The 15,179-nt window shown below is 37.4% G+C and overlaps 1 protein-coding gene across 1 annotated transcript in view; it reads left to right on the top strand.

Annotated features, from left to right (window-relative positions):
- Positions 1 to 15,179, top strand: part of LOC123556480 (uncharacterized) — a 122,844-nt gene that overhangs the window by 26,716 nt on the left and 80,949 nt on the right. Inside the window, exons 12-17 of the mRNA XM_053544436.1 lie at positions 241 to 341; positions 7,126 to 7,279; positions 7,620 to 7,661; positions 8,117 to 8,290; positions 8,714 to 8,822; positions 13,976 to 14,121. Of these exons, the coding sequence (XP_053400411.1) occupies positions 241 to 341; positions 7,126 to 7,279; positions 7,620 to 7,661; positions 8,117 to 8,290; positions 8,714 to 8,822; positions 13,976 to 14,121 (726 nt within the window). The remainder of the gene's footprint in view (positions 1 to 240; positions 342 to 7,125; positions 7,280 to 7,619; positions 7,662 to 8,116; positions 8,291 to 8,713; positions 8,823 to 13,975; positions 14,122 to 15,179) is intronic.

Below are 15,179 nucleotides of genomic sequence, written 5' to 3'. Positions count from 1 at the left end.
TGTTAGTTTGTCTCTACATCTATACTGTTGTTAATCAGTTCCTGATCAGCACTTATAAATATGCGTCCGATAAGCAGACAGTATGGATCCAGATCAGACTGCACAGAAGCACAGGCTGATCTTGATCAATACTGGTCTCAAAGTTCTAACCTTGGTTTTCGGACAGTGGCACTCAAATATTGTTGGTGTATCTCTCAGCTGAACATGGGCTCAAAGTATATTATACCGTATGTTTTTCAGTTCAGCAGTCAAAAATTGTTACAGCATGGATAGGTCTCAAGTATGATAAATCTAATGATGTCTTCAGATGGGTGGATGGTTCAACCCCTGGACAATACTGGGTAGGTTGTGCATGTGTTATAGATAGATCTCTGGTGAAAGCAAACAGATTTTTGGCAGTGTAATAGTACATACAAGTAAGGTCTGATAAGAGCTGAAAAGTTAAAAAAGTTCTATGAAGTTATTTTTAGCTCATCTGATTTTTTGAAAGATATGATGAGTTATTGTCGGCGTCAGTGTTGGTGTTGGTGTTGCCTGGTTAAATTTTATGTTAAGGTCAGATTTTTTCTTAACTGTCCAATCTATTGCTTTAAAATGTGCAACACTTGTTCACCATCAGTAGCTGACTCTGTACAGCAAGAAACATAACTCCATCCTGCTTTTTGCAAGAATTATGGCCCCTTTTGGACTAAGAAAATATCAGATTTCTTGGTCAAGTTTTATGTTTTTGTCAACTTTTCTCCTTAAAAATCAAAGCTATTGCTTTAAAACTTTGAGCACATATTCGGCATTAAAAGTTGACTCTGCACAGCAAGTACTGTAACTCTACAATGCTTTTTGCCAGAATTATGGCCCCTTTTGAACTAAGAAAATCATGAGTAGGACAATATTTCTATTATACAGAGACAAAAAAATCAGATGAGTGTCTGCACCTGCATGGCGGTGCTCTTGTCTTTATTATTCTAGGACTCAATTTCATAAAACTACAAACCTGTGATAAGTTTTTTCCATTTAATAAATTATAATATCATGTTAACCAAAACATCATTCTAATTTAAGCATAGTAGATTCAATTCAGAATAAAATGGAGCAAAATGGTCATGTCCGCAGTAGTTTCAATAGTTAACAGCTATTGAAACTGAAAAATTCTCATGCATGGAGATAACCAAGGGCATATAATGAAGAAAACCAATCCCCGTTGCGCCCCCGATTATTTATACTTACCAAGCACGCTCCTCTCGTGCTATGAAATAATACCAGGTACCCCGTTGGTACCGTAATAGAACCAGGTACTCTGTTAGTACCATAATAACACCAGGTACCCCAATGGTACCAAAATAACACCAGGTACCCCGATTGTACTATAATAACACCAGGTACCCCAATGGTACCATAATAACACCAGGTACCCCACTGGTACCAATATAGAACCACTGGCGCAACGTTGTGTAATTCCTACTAAACCTACTACGAAATACTCCTATAAAAATGGGGGAGTTACTGTAATAACGGCTAGCCCTTTTCGCTCTGGCCAGTTCTTAAACCAAAACCTAGTCCCAAAAAACTATAATGTTTTAGCCACATGAGGCCAATGCCTTCAAAGTTAACAGCTCTGACAGGCTTGGAGACTCATGTGTATGCAAAAGAGATTTTAATTATTTTATTTAATGCCCCTGTTCCTATCTGATACCCTCGATCGCCTCCAAGCATAAGAATTTTCTGCCACAAAATAAAAATAACATTAGATTTCTTAATATTTTTATTTCCTCAAAATTCTTACTTAAATCTGCTTGTATTTCCATTTTTCTTTGTTTTTCGTACATTCATTTTCCCGAGTAAGTTGTATTCATCCCGAACACACGGGACCATTTATAAATAAAGTACGGAAAAGCGGAGATGTCAGCAACCGATAAGCCGTAACAAGTTTTAGTCATCAGTATGCATTTATTTTGCATCAGTAGTTATCTCCCTCTAACTCGCGCGATCTGTCAAATCTGCACGTGTCAGTGTCTACGCATGCGTGGATCTAAAATTAGATGCATTTGGTTCCCGTTCCTGTTTAGCATAGCTGTGTAATGCGTACCCGATAAAGGAATCAAGAGTACATGTACATCGCGGAGAGTTATTTATAGTTTGATTTCGAGGTCATTGATGTTATTTACTTTTAAATTATTTAGGTAAAGTAGATCTAAATTATGCCGAAGACTCGTCGAAAAACTGAATTATCATAACGTTAAAGTTGCTATACTGATAATATTTTACGGTTTATTTCCATTTTTGATTTGAAATCTAAAATGGACGTACTTCATTAAAAGATATTGTGTTACAACCAGCTTTCTTTTTTGGGGGAGGGGTGGGTTATGGGTATATTTTATACAATCTTGTGACGTCCAAAAACGTATTTAGCATCCAAACGTTGTTTAAAATAACGTTATGTAAATGTGCAGAATAGTATACGTTTGATGATATATATTGTTGCCTGTGTATTTCACTGTCTGTGTGAAATTGCTCATGATTAGATACCCAAAACCTATCGTGAAATACTGATATTCCATTACATTGTTTAAAGAACTGTAACCACATTTTAGATCCAGTTTGATCCCCATATTCACCCGGACATGATTGTAAGATTGTTTTATGCCGCAAGTAGAGTTTATCAGCCCAAAATGGTCTACCGACGGCGATAGCACGGCAACAGAAATTTAATGACCCAATTAAGGACTGTATTTCTTTTAATGTTACTAACTTTTTGGACAAAATGATTTCAGTTTTTTGAACTACTTCAGTAATATTTGTGAACGGGATTCGAACTTCCATTATTTGAGAATCTAATTCTAAACCTAACATTACTTGAGTTGGGCTTTCGGTCTTCTAGTCGGCGAGAGGCATACCTAACTCTTGCATGACTGACTGAAATACCTGCATGACTGCTTTACAAACGTTTCCTTATTTTCACCGCCTAAAAAGTCGTCAAGATAATGTATCATGTGACTTGACTGCGTTCTTGTTTTAACACAAAATTCTAAAAATGTATAAAAAATTTCAAAAAGACTCGGAGAAATACTGCAGCCAAATGGTAAAGCTTTATCAAAAATATATTTTGTTCTTGAACTTGAACCCTAATAGCTCGTAATTGTCAGGATGAATAGGTAGCAACCTGAATGCGTTTTTTATGTCCATTTTGAAAAGATAACAGTTAAATCTCTAAATCTTGAATCATTTGAATCGCTTCATCGAACTCTGTGTATTTAACGGAGCATAATTTTGGGTCACTGAAATCATTTGTGGAGTGGCCTTCTGGATATGACAGGTGGTGGATTAACCTATATTCGTCAGGTGTTTTCTTGGGAATGATACCAATTGGTGTAATTTGAATGTTTTTAAAAGAACTGCTATCAAATGGGCCACTAACTCGGCCAGCATCAATTTCTTTTTGAATTTAACGTTGAGCCACTTCCGATAATTGATAAATGGATTTAAGACTTTTTGACGTACGAGCTTGACGAGGGCCTGTGAAATTATTCTGAATCCCTATTTAAAACCATTCAAAAAGATGTTAGCATCAGAGGATTTGTATTTTCTCAGCCAGAATTCTAACGCTTGGATTTTTATTGATGAATTAGCTTAGTTGACGTGTTTTTTCTTGCACTACAGGTTCATTCTGAATTTTTTCTTGCACCTCGGTGATTGCTAGGGTAGCCGCGCGATGACCCACGACCCCGAAAGGAATTACCAAAATATGCATGGTCTCCGGAATTTGCGTTCGGTGACGTTTGTTGCGCGGTTTGAGGTTTTGAACCTATATGGCAGTCAAGAATTGTATGAGAACGACCGCAGTGGTAACAGACATGCTTGAACTTACAATTTTGCCAGTTGCATGTTCCTTTATTGAAAGGTAAACAAATATTTGCCGGTTTTTGTGCAACCGTGAACTGTTTTGAAATTTCATTTCCGAGTGGCATACATCTTATCCAAAGATCATGGTTGATTATAGCCCACGACGACGGTACTATTGATTGGCGCATGCGAAATTGTTGATCATACACTTTCCAAAACTTTTCACCGTGATGCGACGCACATTCACGGATTATAAAAAGGTATTGTAAAAGCTCGTGGATTTTATTTGGATGAGCTGTTAAGTAAATTGACATGTATATAATGCAAGAATCTGTCCAGCGTTCTACTGAGCCGATGTCATCTCTACATTCGTTTGGACGGCATTCTATCGTGCCGTTATTTGATAACCTTAAAGTACTACCGGCAGTAAATTCGGCAAGATCCACAGACTTTGTCCGGAGCATATCTTCTACGTGCATGAAGGGATTTTGATGAAACTTGGCACAGTTGTTCACCATCATGAGACGGAGTGTCATGCGCAAAAACAGGTCCCTAGGTCTAAGGTCAAGGTCACACTTAGAGGTCAAAGGTCAAATTCAAGAATGACTTTGTCCGGAGCATATCTTCTTCATGCATGGAGGGATTTTGATGAAAGTTGGCACAATTGTTCATCATCATGAGACGGAGTGTCTTGCGCAAGAACCAGGTCCCTAGGTCTAAGGTCAAGGTCACACTTAGAGGTCAAAGGATACAAGAAAAAAAACTTTGTCCGGAGCATATCTTCTTCATGCATGGAGGGATTTTGATATAACTTGGCACAAATGTTCACCATCATGAGGCGAAGTGTCCTGCGCAAGAACCAGGTCCCTAGGTCTAAGGTCAAGGTCACACTTAGAGGTCAAAGGATACAAGAATGAAAACCTTGTCCGGAGCATTTCTTCTTCATGCATAGAGGGATTTTGATATAACTTTGCACAAATGTTCACCACTACGAGGCGGAGTGTCATGCACAAGAACCAGGTCCCAAGGTCAAAGGTCAAGGTCACACTTAGAGGCCAAAGGTCAGATACAAGAATGACTTTGTCCGAAGCATTTCTTCTTCCTGCATGGAGGGATTTTGATGTAACTTGGCACAATTATACACCATCATGAGAGAAAGTGTCATGCACAGTTCCTTTCTTTAGAATTACTTCCCTTTGTTGTTACTATAAATAGCTTATATTGTAACTTCTTTGTTACTAGTCGTAGGGAAAAATCGAGACCACTTTTCTGTAGTACAACATGCATGCTACATCCAATTTTGAGGTGTATTTTGACCAATCTCTACCTGGTGAAGACTTTTGTGTGGACTTACATTTTTTTTTTTGATTGTTTTTTTTTTGTTTTTTTAAGATTAACTTCCCTTAGTTGTTACTATAAATAACTTATATTGTAACTTTTTTATAATTGACCATAGGGAAAAACCAAGACCACTTTTCTGTGGTACAACATAGATGTTGCTTTCAAATTTTAGGTGTATTTTAAGGTCTCTCTATCTGGTAAGGATTTTTTTTTGTGGACTTAGGAAAACAAAAGACTTACAATAATTACTAAACAACCACAAAATTAAAATTCATTTGCAATACAGCAGCTAGAGTAAAGAAATTTGCTGTGAAGGGCATATATTGTGACATTCTGGCACTCTTGTTTGTTTTAGGCTGGAGGGAACGTGTAGAGCAATATCATCTTGAGCTAAGCGTGCGACGTTATAACCTTGTAACAACAGATTATCAGAGTTTGATGTTAGGTCCAATACCGACCTCATGTACATTTCGTCGCCATTATACGCTTGCTGTTGCTCACTGCTGATAAAGCTTTGGTTCGAATTCGACCTGGCATATCATGCGATATTTGTGAGGCCCGAATAATTTGTTCAGAATCAGTCAGATTACCTGAAACCGTGTCTGTTCCGTCATCCATGGCAGGTTGTCGGCGTTTCTCCCGACCGGCTCCATTACTGGTGGGCTCTATTGTATCCGCTCTGGGCCGTTTTCTTAGGCCTTGTCTCGTTTCTACCTGCCCTGTTCCCTCCTGTGCCATGGTCCAGGGTCTGCGTCTCAAATTTATCCGTTTTCCTCTCCCTCTATCCGGCATTGCTACCAACTCGCTTATTTTTATGTTACTTCGACCTCAATCTGACTAAAGTATTTGATCTTCTAAACGAAGATCTGAGAACGACACATTCACATTCGTCTTCTGTATATTTTGGATTTCCAAGATTGCTATTTTTATTTTCGCAAATCTATTTTTGTTTGAACCAATCGGACAACTTGTTCGAATGTCAAAGAGTAAGAAAAATTTGCAGTTAATCCAGGGCTCAAACCGGGACCTCTCGCTTACAGAGCAAGTGCGCTACCGACTGAGCTAACCGGCTATCTGACATTTTTTTTTACATAAAAATTGTTAATATCAAATACCAAGGCTATTTAACGCTTGCAGAATGTTGTAAGTTAACTTTTGATTGGCTAGCGGAAGGGTTGTCAGAACGAGGCCATCAATGGCTCGTTGTCAGATCCTATACGTAGCGTAATAGGAGATGTACTTTAGTCAGATTGCTTCGACCTCTACAAAATCAGTTGTGCTCGACAACGTGGCGGCCACATGACTTTTTATACCGGTTTCTATCCCGTGAAATATCGCGAGTGTATCCATGGAAATGATCTAAGCGTCGCTTGGAATTATATATTACTTCCGTATATATGAAACTACCCTTCCAGAAAGAAATTGTAACCAGAATAAACTAGATTAATCGAAAATATTAATCTTTAATAGTTTGTACAGTGATTATGAAAACTTAACTATGAATTTTATAAATAAGATTATAAGTGGATGTGCTAGACCAGTTAACTTGATAGCTTAGGCACAAGAGTATGAATAGATAGAGTGCGTTTGGTTCCTTGTAGTACATAATATTGTGTTCTTTATGTTGATTGGATAGAAGAAATTGTGTCTGAAGACATTCATCCACCATTGATTTATGTGCAATTCAATACTGAAATACTGATAAAAACTGTATTAAAGCTAAATAAACAACCAAAGTGAAGACACAAACAAGGCCTTAGACAAAACTGTTAACTCTGAACAAAATTACAAATAATTTTATGAAAAATTTTTTTGCTCATTTTGGATTTTTGTATCCAAAAATGATTTGAATACCACCCTGGACTTTAAGAGGCTTAAATATTGATAAGTTGCACAAAAAAATGTTTCTCAACATCACCTTGTAGTATGTTTTGTTTTGTTCCTTAGGCTAATGAAACCAATTTTTACCCTGGTGAACCAGACGATTACAAGAATGGACAGGAATGTATTCAGATTATTGGAGGACGTAGGGATTATACAGGATCATGGGATGATGGAAATTGCTCAATACAGCAGGGGTTCATCTGTGAGAAAAATGCTGGTTAGTTTGCTAATAGGAAGTAGTTTTAGCTTTTTCATGTTTAATGCACCTGTTACATAGATAGAGCAGCTTAATCATAACCTTAAGACTTTCACACCATACACAGTTATGTCTTATTCTATTGTCACTTTTATCAAATAAACTATATATAATATTTCTTTGAATTGACCACATTGGCAGTTTACTTCTCTATCTGAAAGAAGTATTTATAACTTCTCCATTTAATAGAAATGTATTCACTTATTTGTAAAATTATTCAATACTTATTGCTTGGTTTGATAAGTATATCTGATCTTGAAATTACAAGAAATGTAAATAGGTTAAACAATTTTATTTTCAGTTCCTAAGGTGATACTGCCACCATCAGGCCCACCTGTACCTAGTAAGTAAATAATAACTTCTTCTGTGTAACGAAAGTAGTAGTTGTGCAAGTATGGAATGTAATTGTAATGAAGTATCTGATTACACTCCAACATTTTACTTGACCAGTCATTATAAATCTTTACTGGAAAACAGTTAAGTATAATGTTTCATCAGTAGTTGAGCATAATACCTTTAGAGGTAACTCCAGCCCCACTAGCTTACAACAGGTTGATTGTGTCATGTGATGTCACCACTGACTCGGCACTTTCCTGAAGAAGGCTGTATGATACAGTTGAAATATCCTGTAAGTCAAAAAGTAAAATATTTCTTATAAATGTTTCGGCAGTTGCCTCCTTTAGTATTGTTACCAACTGGTGATATCATGCAACATGTGTATTGTCCAGAAAAGTTTGATGCCTGATAATTCCTGGCTGGTGCTGTAATCTGTGACATTCAGGTCTATCTGTATTCTAGCTCAGATTTCACCGCAGTGTGGTTTTGGTTGGATCTCTAGTACCAGTAATAATTTCTGTTACCAAGTGGTTCTTGGACTGCCAAAGACATGGCAGGGAGCTAAAGCCTATTGTCAGCAGAATGGTGGGGACCTACTCAGTATATCTGGTGTGAGTGAACAGAATTTCGTTCAAGGTAGTAGTTTATGTCAGTTTTCATTTCTATTTCAGTTTTTGTGGACTTTTTTTTACCTTTAGAAAGAAGGTACTGATATTTATCTCTAGTTAGAAAACCAAGGATATAGTACTTCTGAAGTGGATTTGAACCGCACCATGAGAAAACCAACATCGTGCATTTGCGATCAGCATGCATCCAGACCAGCCTGCTTTCAAACTCTGCTGCAATTAGAGAAGCTGTTAGCGGACAGTATGGATGCAAAAACTGTTAGCAAATGCACAGGCTGGTCTGGATCCATGCTGGTCACAAATGCACTATGTTGGTTTTCTCATGGTGTGGCACATTTATTGTTTACAGTCTCACATATTAAAAAGTTATCATGGTTCCCCTGTTTTAGATTTTATTGACAATTTTATATCTGTATACAATGTTATATTACAGCTGTGTTATCATCTGGAAAGTATGCTTCTATACAGCTGAACTTTTGGATTGGTGCTACAGACCAGACACAGGAAGGAGGCTGGCACTGGAATGATAACACACCATTCAGGTACTGTGTACTTTTTCTTAGCTTATCTGAGCACAGTGTGATTGGGGTGATCTATTCTGATCAATTATCATCTATCGTAAGCCATTCTGTTGTCCCTGTATACATCCACATGATGTCTCAACCAGAACCGTTTGGTGGAAATTGATAAACTTGGCCTTGATGAAACTTGGATGGTTTTCTACCAAATGAACTCTTGTTGCCATGGCACTGGAGCAAAACTTTCAAAAATTCAAACCACTTGCCTAATTTCAAAATAACTTGACAGAGATATTTCTTGGGAGACCAGCTACTAAAGTCTATCAAGTTTTTCCATTCTTCAAAAAAACTTAATCCTGCAAGATCTCTTTTCCCTGTTTGTACGCAGTGGGAACTTCAAAAAATCTTCCTGTCAGAAACTGCTGGTAAGGTTTTCAAATAATTAAACGGAAATGCCCCTTGGGTGACCCATTACAGAAATCATTCAAGTTGTTCTGATTCATCAAAAACATAGCTACTAGAGGTCATGGTCACATTTTTAATATAGATTCATTTAGGAAACATTTTGAAAATCTTGTTGTTTAAAACTGTAATGCCTTTAGCTTGGATATTTCGCATGTGGCAATGTATGGTTGTTCTATACGATGTATTTTCAGATCATACACCTGGGGCCAAAATTGGCCATGCCCTAGGGTTCATTTGTTTTACTTAGACTTGTATAGGAAGTACTTCAAAAAATTTCTTGTCTAATGCCATAATGCCATGAACTTAGATATTTGGCATTGTGCCATTGTGAATTGATGGACTGCCATGTTTGTTCAGATCATGCCCTTGTGGTTAAAGTAGGCCACAGTTTTGGTTTCATTTGTTTCACAGAGACACATGTATGGAAAACTTTTGGTTTGCCCCCAGTCTGTCATTCTGTCACAAAAAAGAAGGATCCCGCAATAACATAAAGGTACAAGACATTTTTTATGAAACAATATATGAATAGAAGGTTATATGGAAAATATGCAAAATTGTTTATTTTATTGCTGTGGCAACAAACATGGTTGCTATGGCAACAAATATTCCTGAAAGTGTGACAAAAATTGGAATCTGCAATAACTTAAAAAGTACATGAGATTTTTTTTTTAAGGAAATTTGGTAAGTAGGAGAGAGACAATGTGGAGAATATACACATTGTTGTGCCCCCCCATGAGTGGTGGGGGGCATATAGATTTGGTCTTGTCCGTGCGTCCGTCAGAAGTTCGTGACGTGCCTAGCTTGAAAAGTATTTGATATAAATTATTGAAACCTTGCATGAGTCTATCATGATATGAACTTGCGCACCTCCTATTTTTCGTCTGGCTCCGCCCCATAGTTTTAGAGTTACGGCCCCTGAAATAGTAAAAAATGCACATTTTCACCTTGTGACACGCCTAGCTCAAAAAGTATTTGATATAGATACATGAAACCTTGCATGAGTCTTAATCATGATACGAACTTGTGCACCTCCTATTTTTCTTATGGTTTGCCCCCTATTTTCAGAGTTATGGCCCCTGAAATAGTCAAAAATGCACATTTTCACCTTATGACATGCCTAGCTCAAAAAGTATTTCATATAAATTGATTAAATCTTGCATGAGTCTTTATCATGATATAAACTTGTGCACCTCCTTTTTTTCGTCTGGCTGCTCCACCTATTTTCAGAGTTATGGTCCCTGAAATAGTCAAAAATGCACATTTTCACCCTGTGACATGCCTAGCACAAAAAGTATTTGATATAGATTCATGAAACCTTGCATGAGTCTTAATCATGATATGAACTTGCACACCTCCTATTTTTCATTTGGGTCTGCCCCCTGTTTTCAGAGTTAAAGCCCCTGAAATAGTAAAAAATGCACATTTTCACCTTGTGACACACCTAGCTCAAAAAGTATTTAATATAACTGGTTGAAAACTTGCATATGTCTTTATCATGATATAAACTTGCACACCTCTTACATTTTGGCTGGCTCCACCCACTATTTTTAAAGTTATGGCCCCTAAAATAGTAAAAAAATGTACATTTTCACCTAATTATATGCCTAGCTCAAAAAGTATTTGATATAATTCATGAAACCTTGCTTGAGTCTTTACTGTGATGTGACCTTGCACACTTGGCATTCTTCTTGAGAATCTTAGCGCTTATTACAGAGTTATGGCCCTTGAAATAGCAAAAATAGTGAATTTTTTGTTTGTGATGCTCATAGCTCAAAAAGTATATGGCCTAGAATAATGAATCCTTTTCATAAAATGTTTCTTGAGGCTATACCCCATTAAGACTGCAAACATTTGAATTATTGCCCTTTTTTTTTGTGACAAATGTACCAGTGGGGGGGGGGGCACACCCTGTGTCCTACAGACACATTCTAGTTTTCTACATTTTCCTGCCTATTCATCCATCTGTCTATCCTTCTATCAACCACAGATGGTGGATTCTGTTTTAATTTTAAAAGTACAGTTGACTTTTCATGGAACCTGGGACATAGATAGAAAGCAATGTGTAGAATATACAGAGAATTTTATTTTGTCCCTTGATGATATATCCTTCATTTTTTTTAGATACAAAAAAGTTTTGTGACTTGTAGCTGTTTGGTTAAGGTATTGGACCTGTGATAGAGTACCTCCTTTTTGAAGAGTATTCAATTCCTACCATAAACCTACTTAGACTGCAATTTTCAGGGGAGCGTAGGTTCAAGCCGCACTGGGACCAAATTTTTTTTCTCCATATTTTCCTTTTTTCCTAGTAAGTTTTTACTTCTTTCAAGACTTATTATTGATGTATTGTACAAAAGTGGAAAATTTTCATTTTATAAGCGATTTCTTGCTGTTCAAAGTGAATTTACCTCTGAATCAGGAAGGGTAGAGTTAGACATCTTTAAAAATACTAAGTTACATGCGGTAAAAGTTTTCTATTTTGCCTTTATTCTTTAGATTACATATTGTAGAAGAAATGCAAAATTCAAAACAGACCCACAGGATTCGACATTAATTTTTCAAAGTTGGAGTTAGAATTCTGTCTCATTAAATCTGTTTACTTGAGGCACCCTAGAAAAAATGATATTTATAGTTTTATTTTGTGTTTAATAATTGTTTAACAATAGTTTGAGGTTTTTTTTTATCAAAATTAATGCTGTAATGAATTCTCTGCAAACATTTTAGATAGTGGCCATCACATTGAAATTTGTCTCTACTTGAGCTTGAGGAAATACCATAAATTATACAAAATTTACAAAAAATGGCACGGTTGAAGTTGTTTAAAATTTGCAACACAGTGCGAAACATGGTCAACTTTAGGAATATACCAAGCAAATGCCATTTTTAGCTCACCTGAGCAATGCTCAGGTGAGTTTTTCTGATCGCTCGATGTCCGGCGTCTGTCGTCCGTCGTCTGTCGTCTGTCGTCTGTCAACATTTAGCTTGTGTATGCGATAGAGGCTGTATTTTTCAATTAATCTTCATGAATATTGGTCAGAATGATAACCTTGATGAAATCTAGGCCGAGTTCGAAAATGGGTCATCTCGGGTCAAAAACTAGGTCACTAGGTCAAATCAAAGAAAAACCTTGTGTATGCGATAGAGGCTGTATTTTTCAATTAATCTTCATGAATATTGGTTAGAATGATAACCTTGATGAAATCTAGGCCGAGTTCGAAAATGGGTCATCTCGGGTCAAAAACTAGGTCACTAGGTCAAACCAAAGAAAAACCTTGTGTATGCGATAGAGGCTGTATTTTTCAATGGATCTTCATGAATATTGGTCAGAATGATTGCCTTGATGAAATCTAGGCCAAGTTCGAAAATGGGTTATTTCGGGCCAAAAACTAGGTCACTAGGTCAAATCAAAGAAAAACCTTGTGTATGCGATAGAGGCTGTATTTTTCAATTGATCTTCATGAATATTGGTCAGAATGATTGCCTTGATGAAATCTAGGCCGAGTTCGAAAATGGGTCATCTCAGCTAAAAACTAGGTCACTAGGTCAAATCAAAGAAAAACCTTGTGTATGCGATAGAGGCTGTATTTTTCAATTATTCTTCATGAATATTGGTCAGAATGATAACCTTGATGAAATCTAGGCCGAGTTCGAAAATGGGTCATCTCGGGTCAAAAACTAGGTCACTAGGTCAAATCAAAGAAAAACCTTGTGTATGCGATAGAGGGGGTATTTTTCAGTTGACCTTCATGAATTTTGGTCAGAATGATTACCTTGATAAAATCTAGGCCAATTTCGAAAATGGGTCATCTGGGGTCAAAAACTAGGTCACTAGGTCAAATCAAAGAAAAACCTTGTGTATGCGATAGAGGCTGTATTTTTCAATTGATCTTCATGAATTTTGGTCAGAATGATTACCTTGATGAAATTTAGACCAAGTTCGAAAATGGGTCATCTGGGGTCAAAAACTAGGTCACTAGCTCAAATGAAAGAAAAACCTTGTGTATGCAATAGAGGCTGTATTTTTCAACTGATCTTCATGAAATTTAGCCAGAATGATCACCTTGATAAAATCTAGGACGAGTTTGAAAATGGGTCATCTGAGTTCAAAAACTAGGTCACTAGGTCAAATCGAAGAAAAACATTGTGTATGCAATAGAGGATGTATTTTTCAATTGATCTTCATGAAATTTGGTCAGAGTGATTGCCTTGATGAAATCTAGGTCGAATTTGAATATGGGTCATCTGAGGTCAAAAACTAGGTCACTTGGTCAAATCAAAGAAAAAACTTGTGTATGTGATAGAGGCTGTATTTTTCAATTGATCTTCATGAATTTTGGTCAGAATGATTGCCTTGATAAAATCTAGGTCGAGTTTGAACATGGGTCATCTAGGGTCAAAAACTAGGTGATATTTAAGAAAATGCTTGTTTTATCGCAAGAGACCAATTTTTTGGTCCAATCTTAATGAAAATTGGTCAGAATATTTATTTCCATGAAATCACTTGGTCAAACATGTTTTACACTGTTATGGTGTGTTTCTTAGGTGAGCGACCTAGGGCCATCTTGGCCCTCTTGTTTAAATATTACTATTAGGGGTCCAATACCTTAAGCTCCCCAATCAGGTCTCATTTTAAAGTTGCATCTGAAAGATTTTAGAAATTTATTGTTGAAGAAGTGGAGGGACTAAACTTTTACACAAAACAATTTACCAAACAGGTATTTGAACTGGCATCCAGGTGAGCCTAACAATGTGATGTTTGGTGCCCAGCCTGAAGACTGTGCTGAGATGGTACCAGCCTGGAACTACCAGTGGAATGATAAATATTGTAGCAAGGAACAGGTCTTCATCTGCAAGAAAAATGGTATTGTCTATAGTTCAGTTGTTTTTATTATGCCCCCAGCATCTGCTGATGCAGGAGGCATAAAGTGATTGTCCTGTCCATCTGTCTGTATGTCGTTTGTCCGTGCATCCGTACGAGGTTAACCAAATGGGACCGTTTCGTCTAGCATCAATACCCCTTACTAGAATGACTTGATATTAATGCAGATGTAACCTGTGACCATTCCTCATCTTCAGACATCACCTGACCTCAGTTTGACCTTGACCTCATTTTGGACTTAAGTTGCTGTATATGGGCCATCTCTTGGTTAACTAAATGGGATCGTTTCGTCTAGCATCAATACCGCTTACGAGAATGAATTGATACTAATACAGATGTAACCTGTGACCATTCCCCATCTTCAAACATCACCTGACCTCACATTAACTTTATTTTAGCCTTAGAGTTACCTGAACCATAAGGTGCAAAATCTATCGACAAGGATGCCATGGGGGGTATAAAGCGTTTATTGAAGGCAGCTCCTTGTTCAATATTCATAGCAACCATTTTATTGAGCTGCAACTGGATAGGTAAACACTGACTAATATGTGTTTGTGGGGGGTAGTTATATAGGTATGTGAGGAGGAGTGTTGAGAAAAGTATCAAGAGATGTGTTGGAAGGTGTGTGAATGAGTGTCAGGAGAGGATCTTAAGATATCAGGTGTGCTGATTAAAGTTTTCGGAGGAAGAGTCCGGTGATGTCAGGAGTGCTAGGAGAAGTTTCAGAAGAAGTTCAGGGGATGTTTGAAGAAGAGTGTGGGGAGAAGTGTTGGGATGAATTAGGAGGAGAGTTAGGATGAGTGTAAAGTAGCGTCAGGAGGAGTGCCAGAAGTGTCAGCAGTCAGGTGAAGTGTCATGTTTCATGAGAAGAGTGGGAGAAATACCTGAGCGAGACAGGATGTGTGTCAGGAGAAGAGTCAGGAGAAGTGCCAGGAGGGTCAGGATGAGTGTCAGAAGACAAGTCAAGAGGAGTGTTAGGAGTAGTATCAGGAGAGTAGGGTGAAATGCCGGGGTGAGTGTCAGGTGGAGTATTGGAAAAT

This window comes from Mercenaria mercenaria, chromosome 5, assembly GCF_021730395.1.
Source record: "Mercenaria mercenaria strain notata chromosome 5, MADL_Memer_1, whole genome shotgun sequence".
Lineage (NCBI taxonomy): Eukaryota > Metazoa > Mollusca > Bivalvia > Venerida > Veneridae > Mercenaria > Mercenaria mercenaria.
Note: the sequence above shows the minus strand (reverse complement) of the source record. Positions and strands in the feature narration are given on the sequence as shown.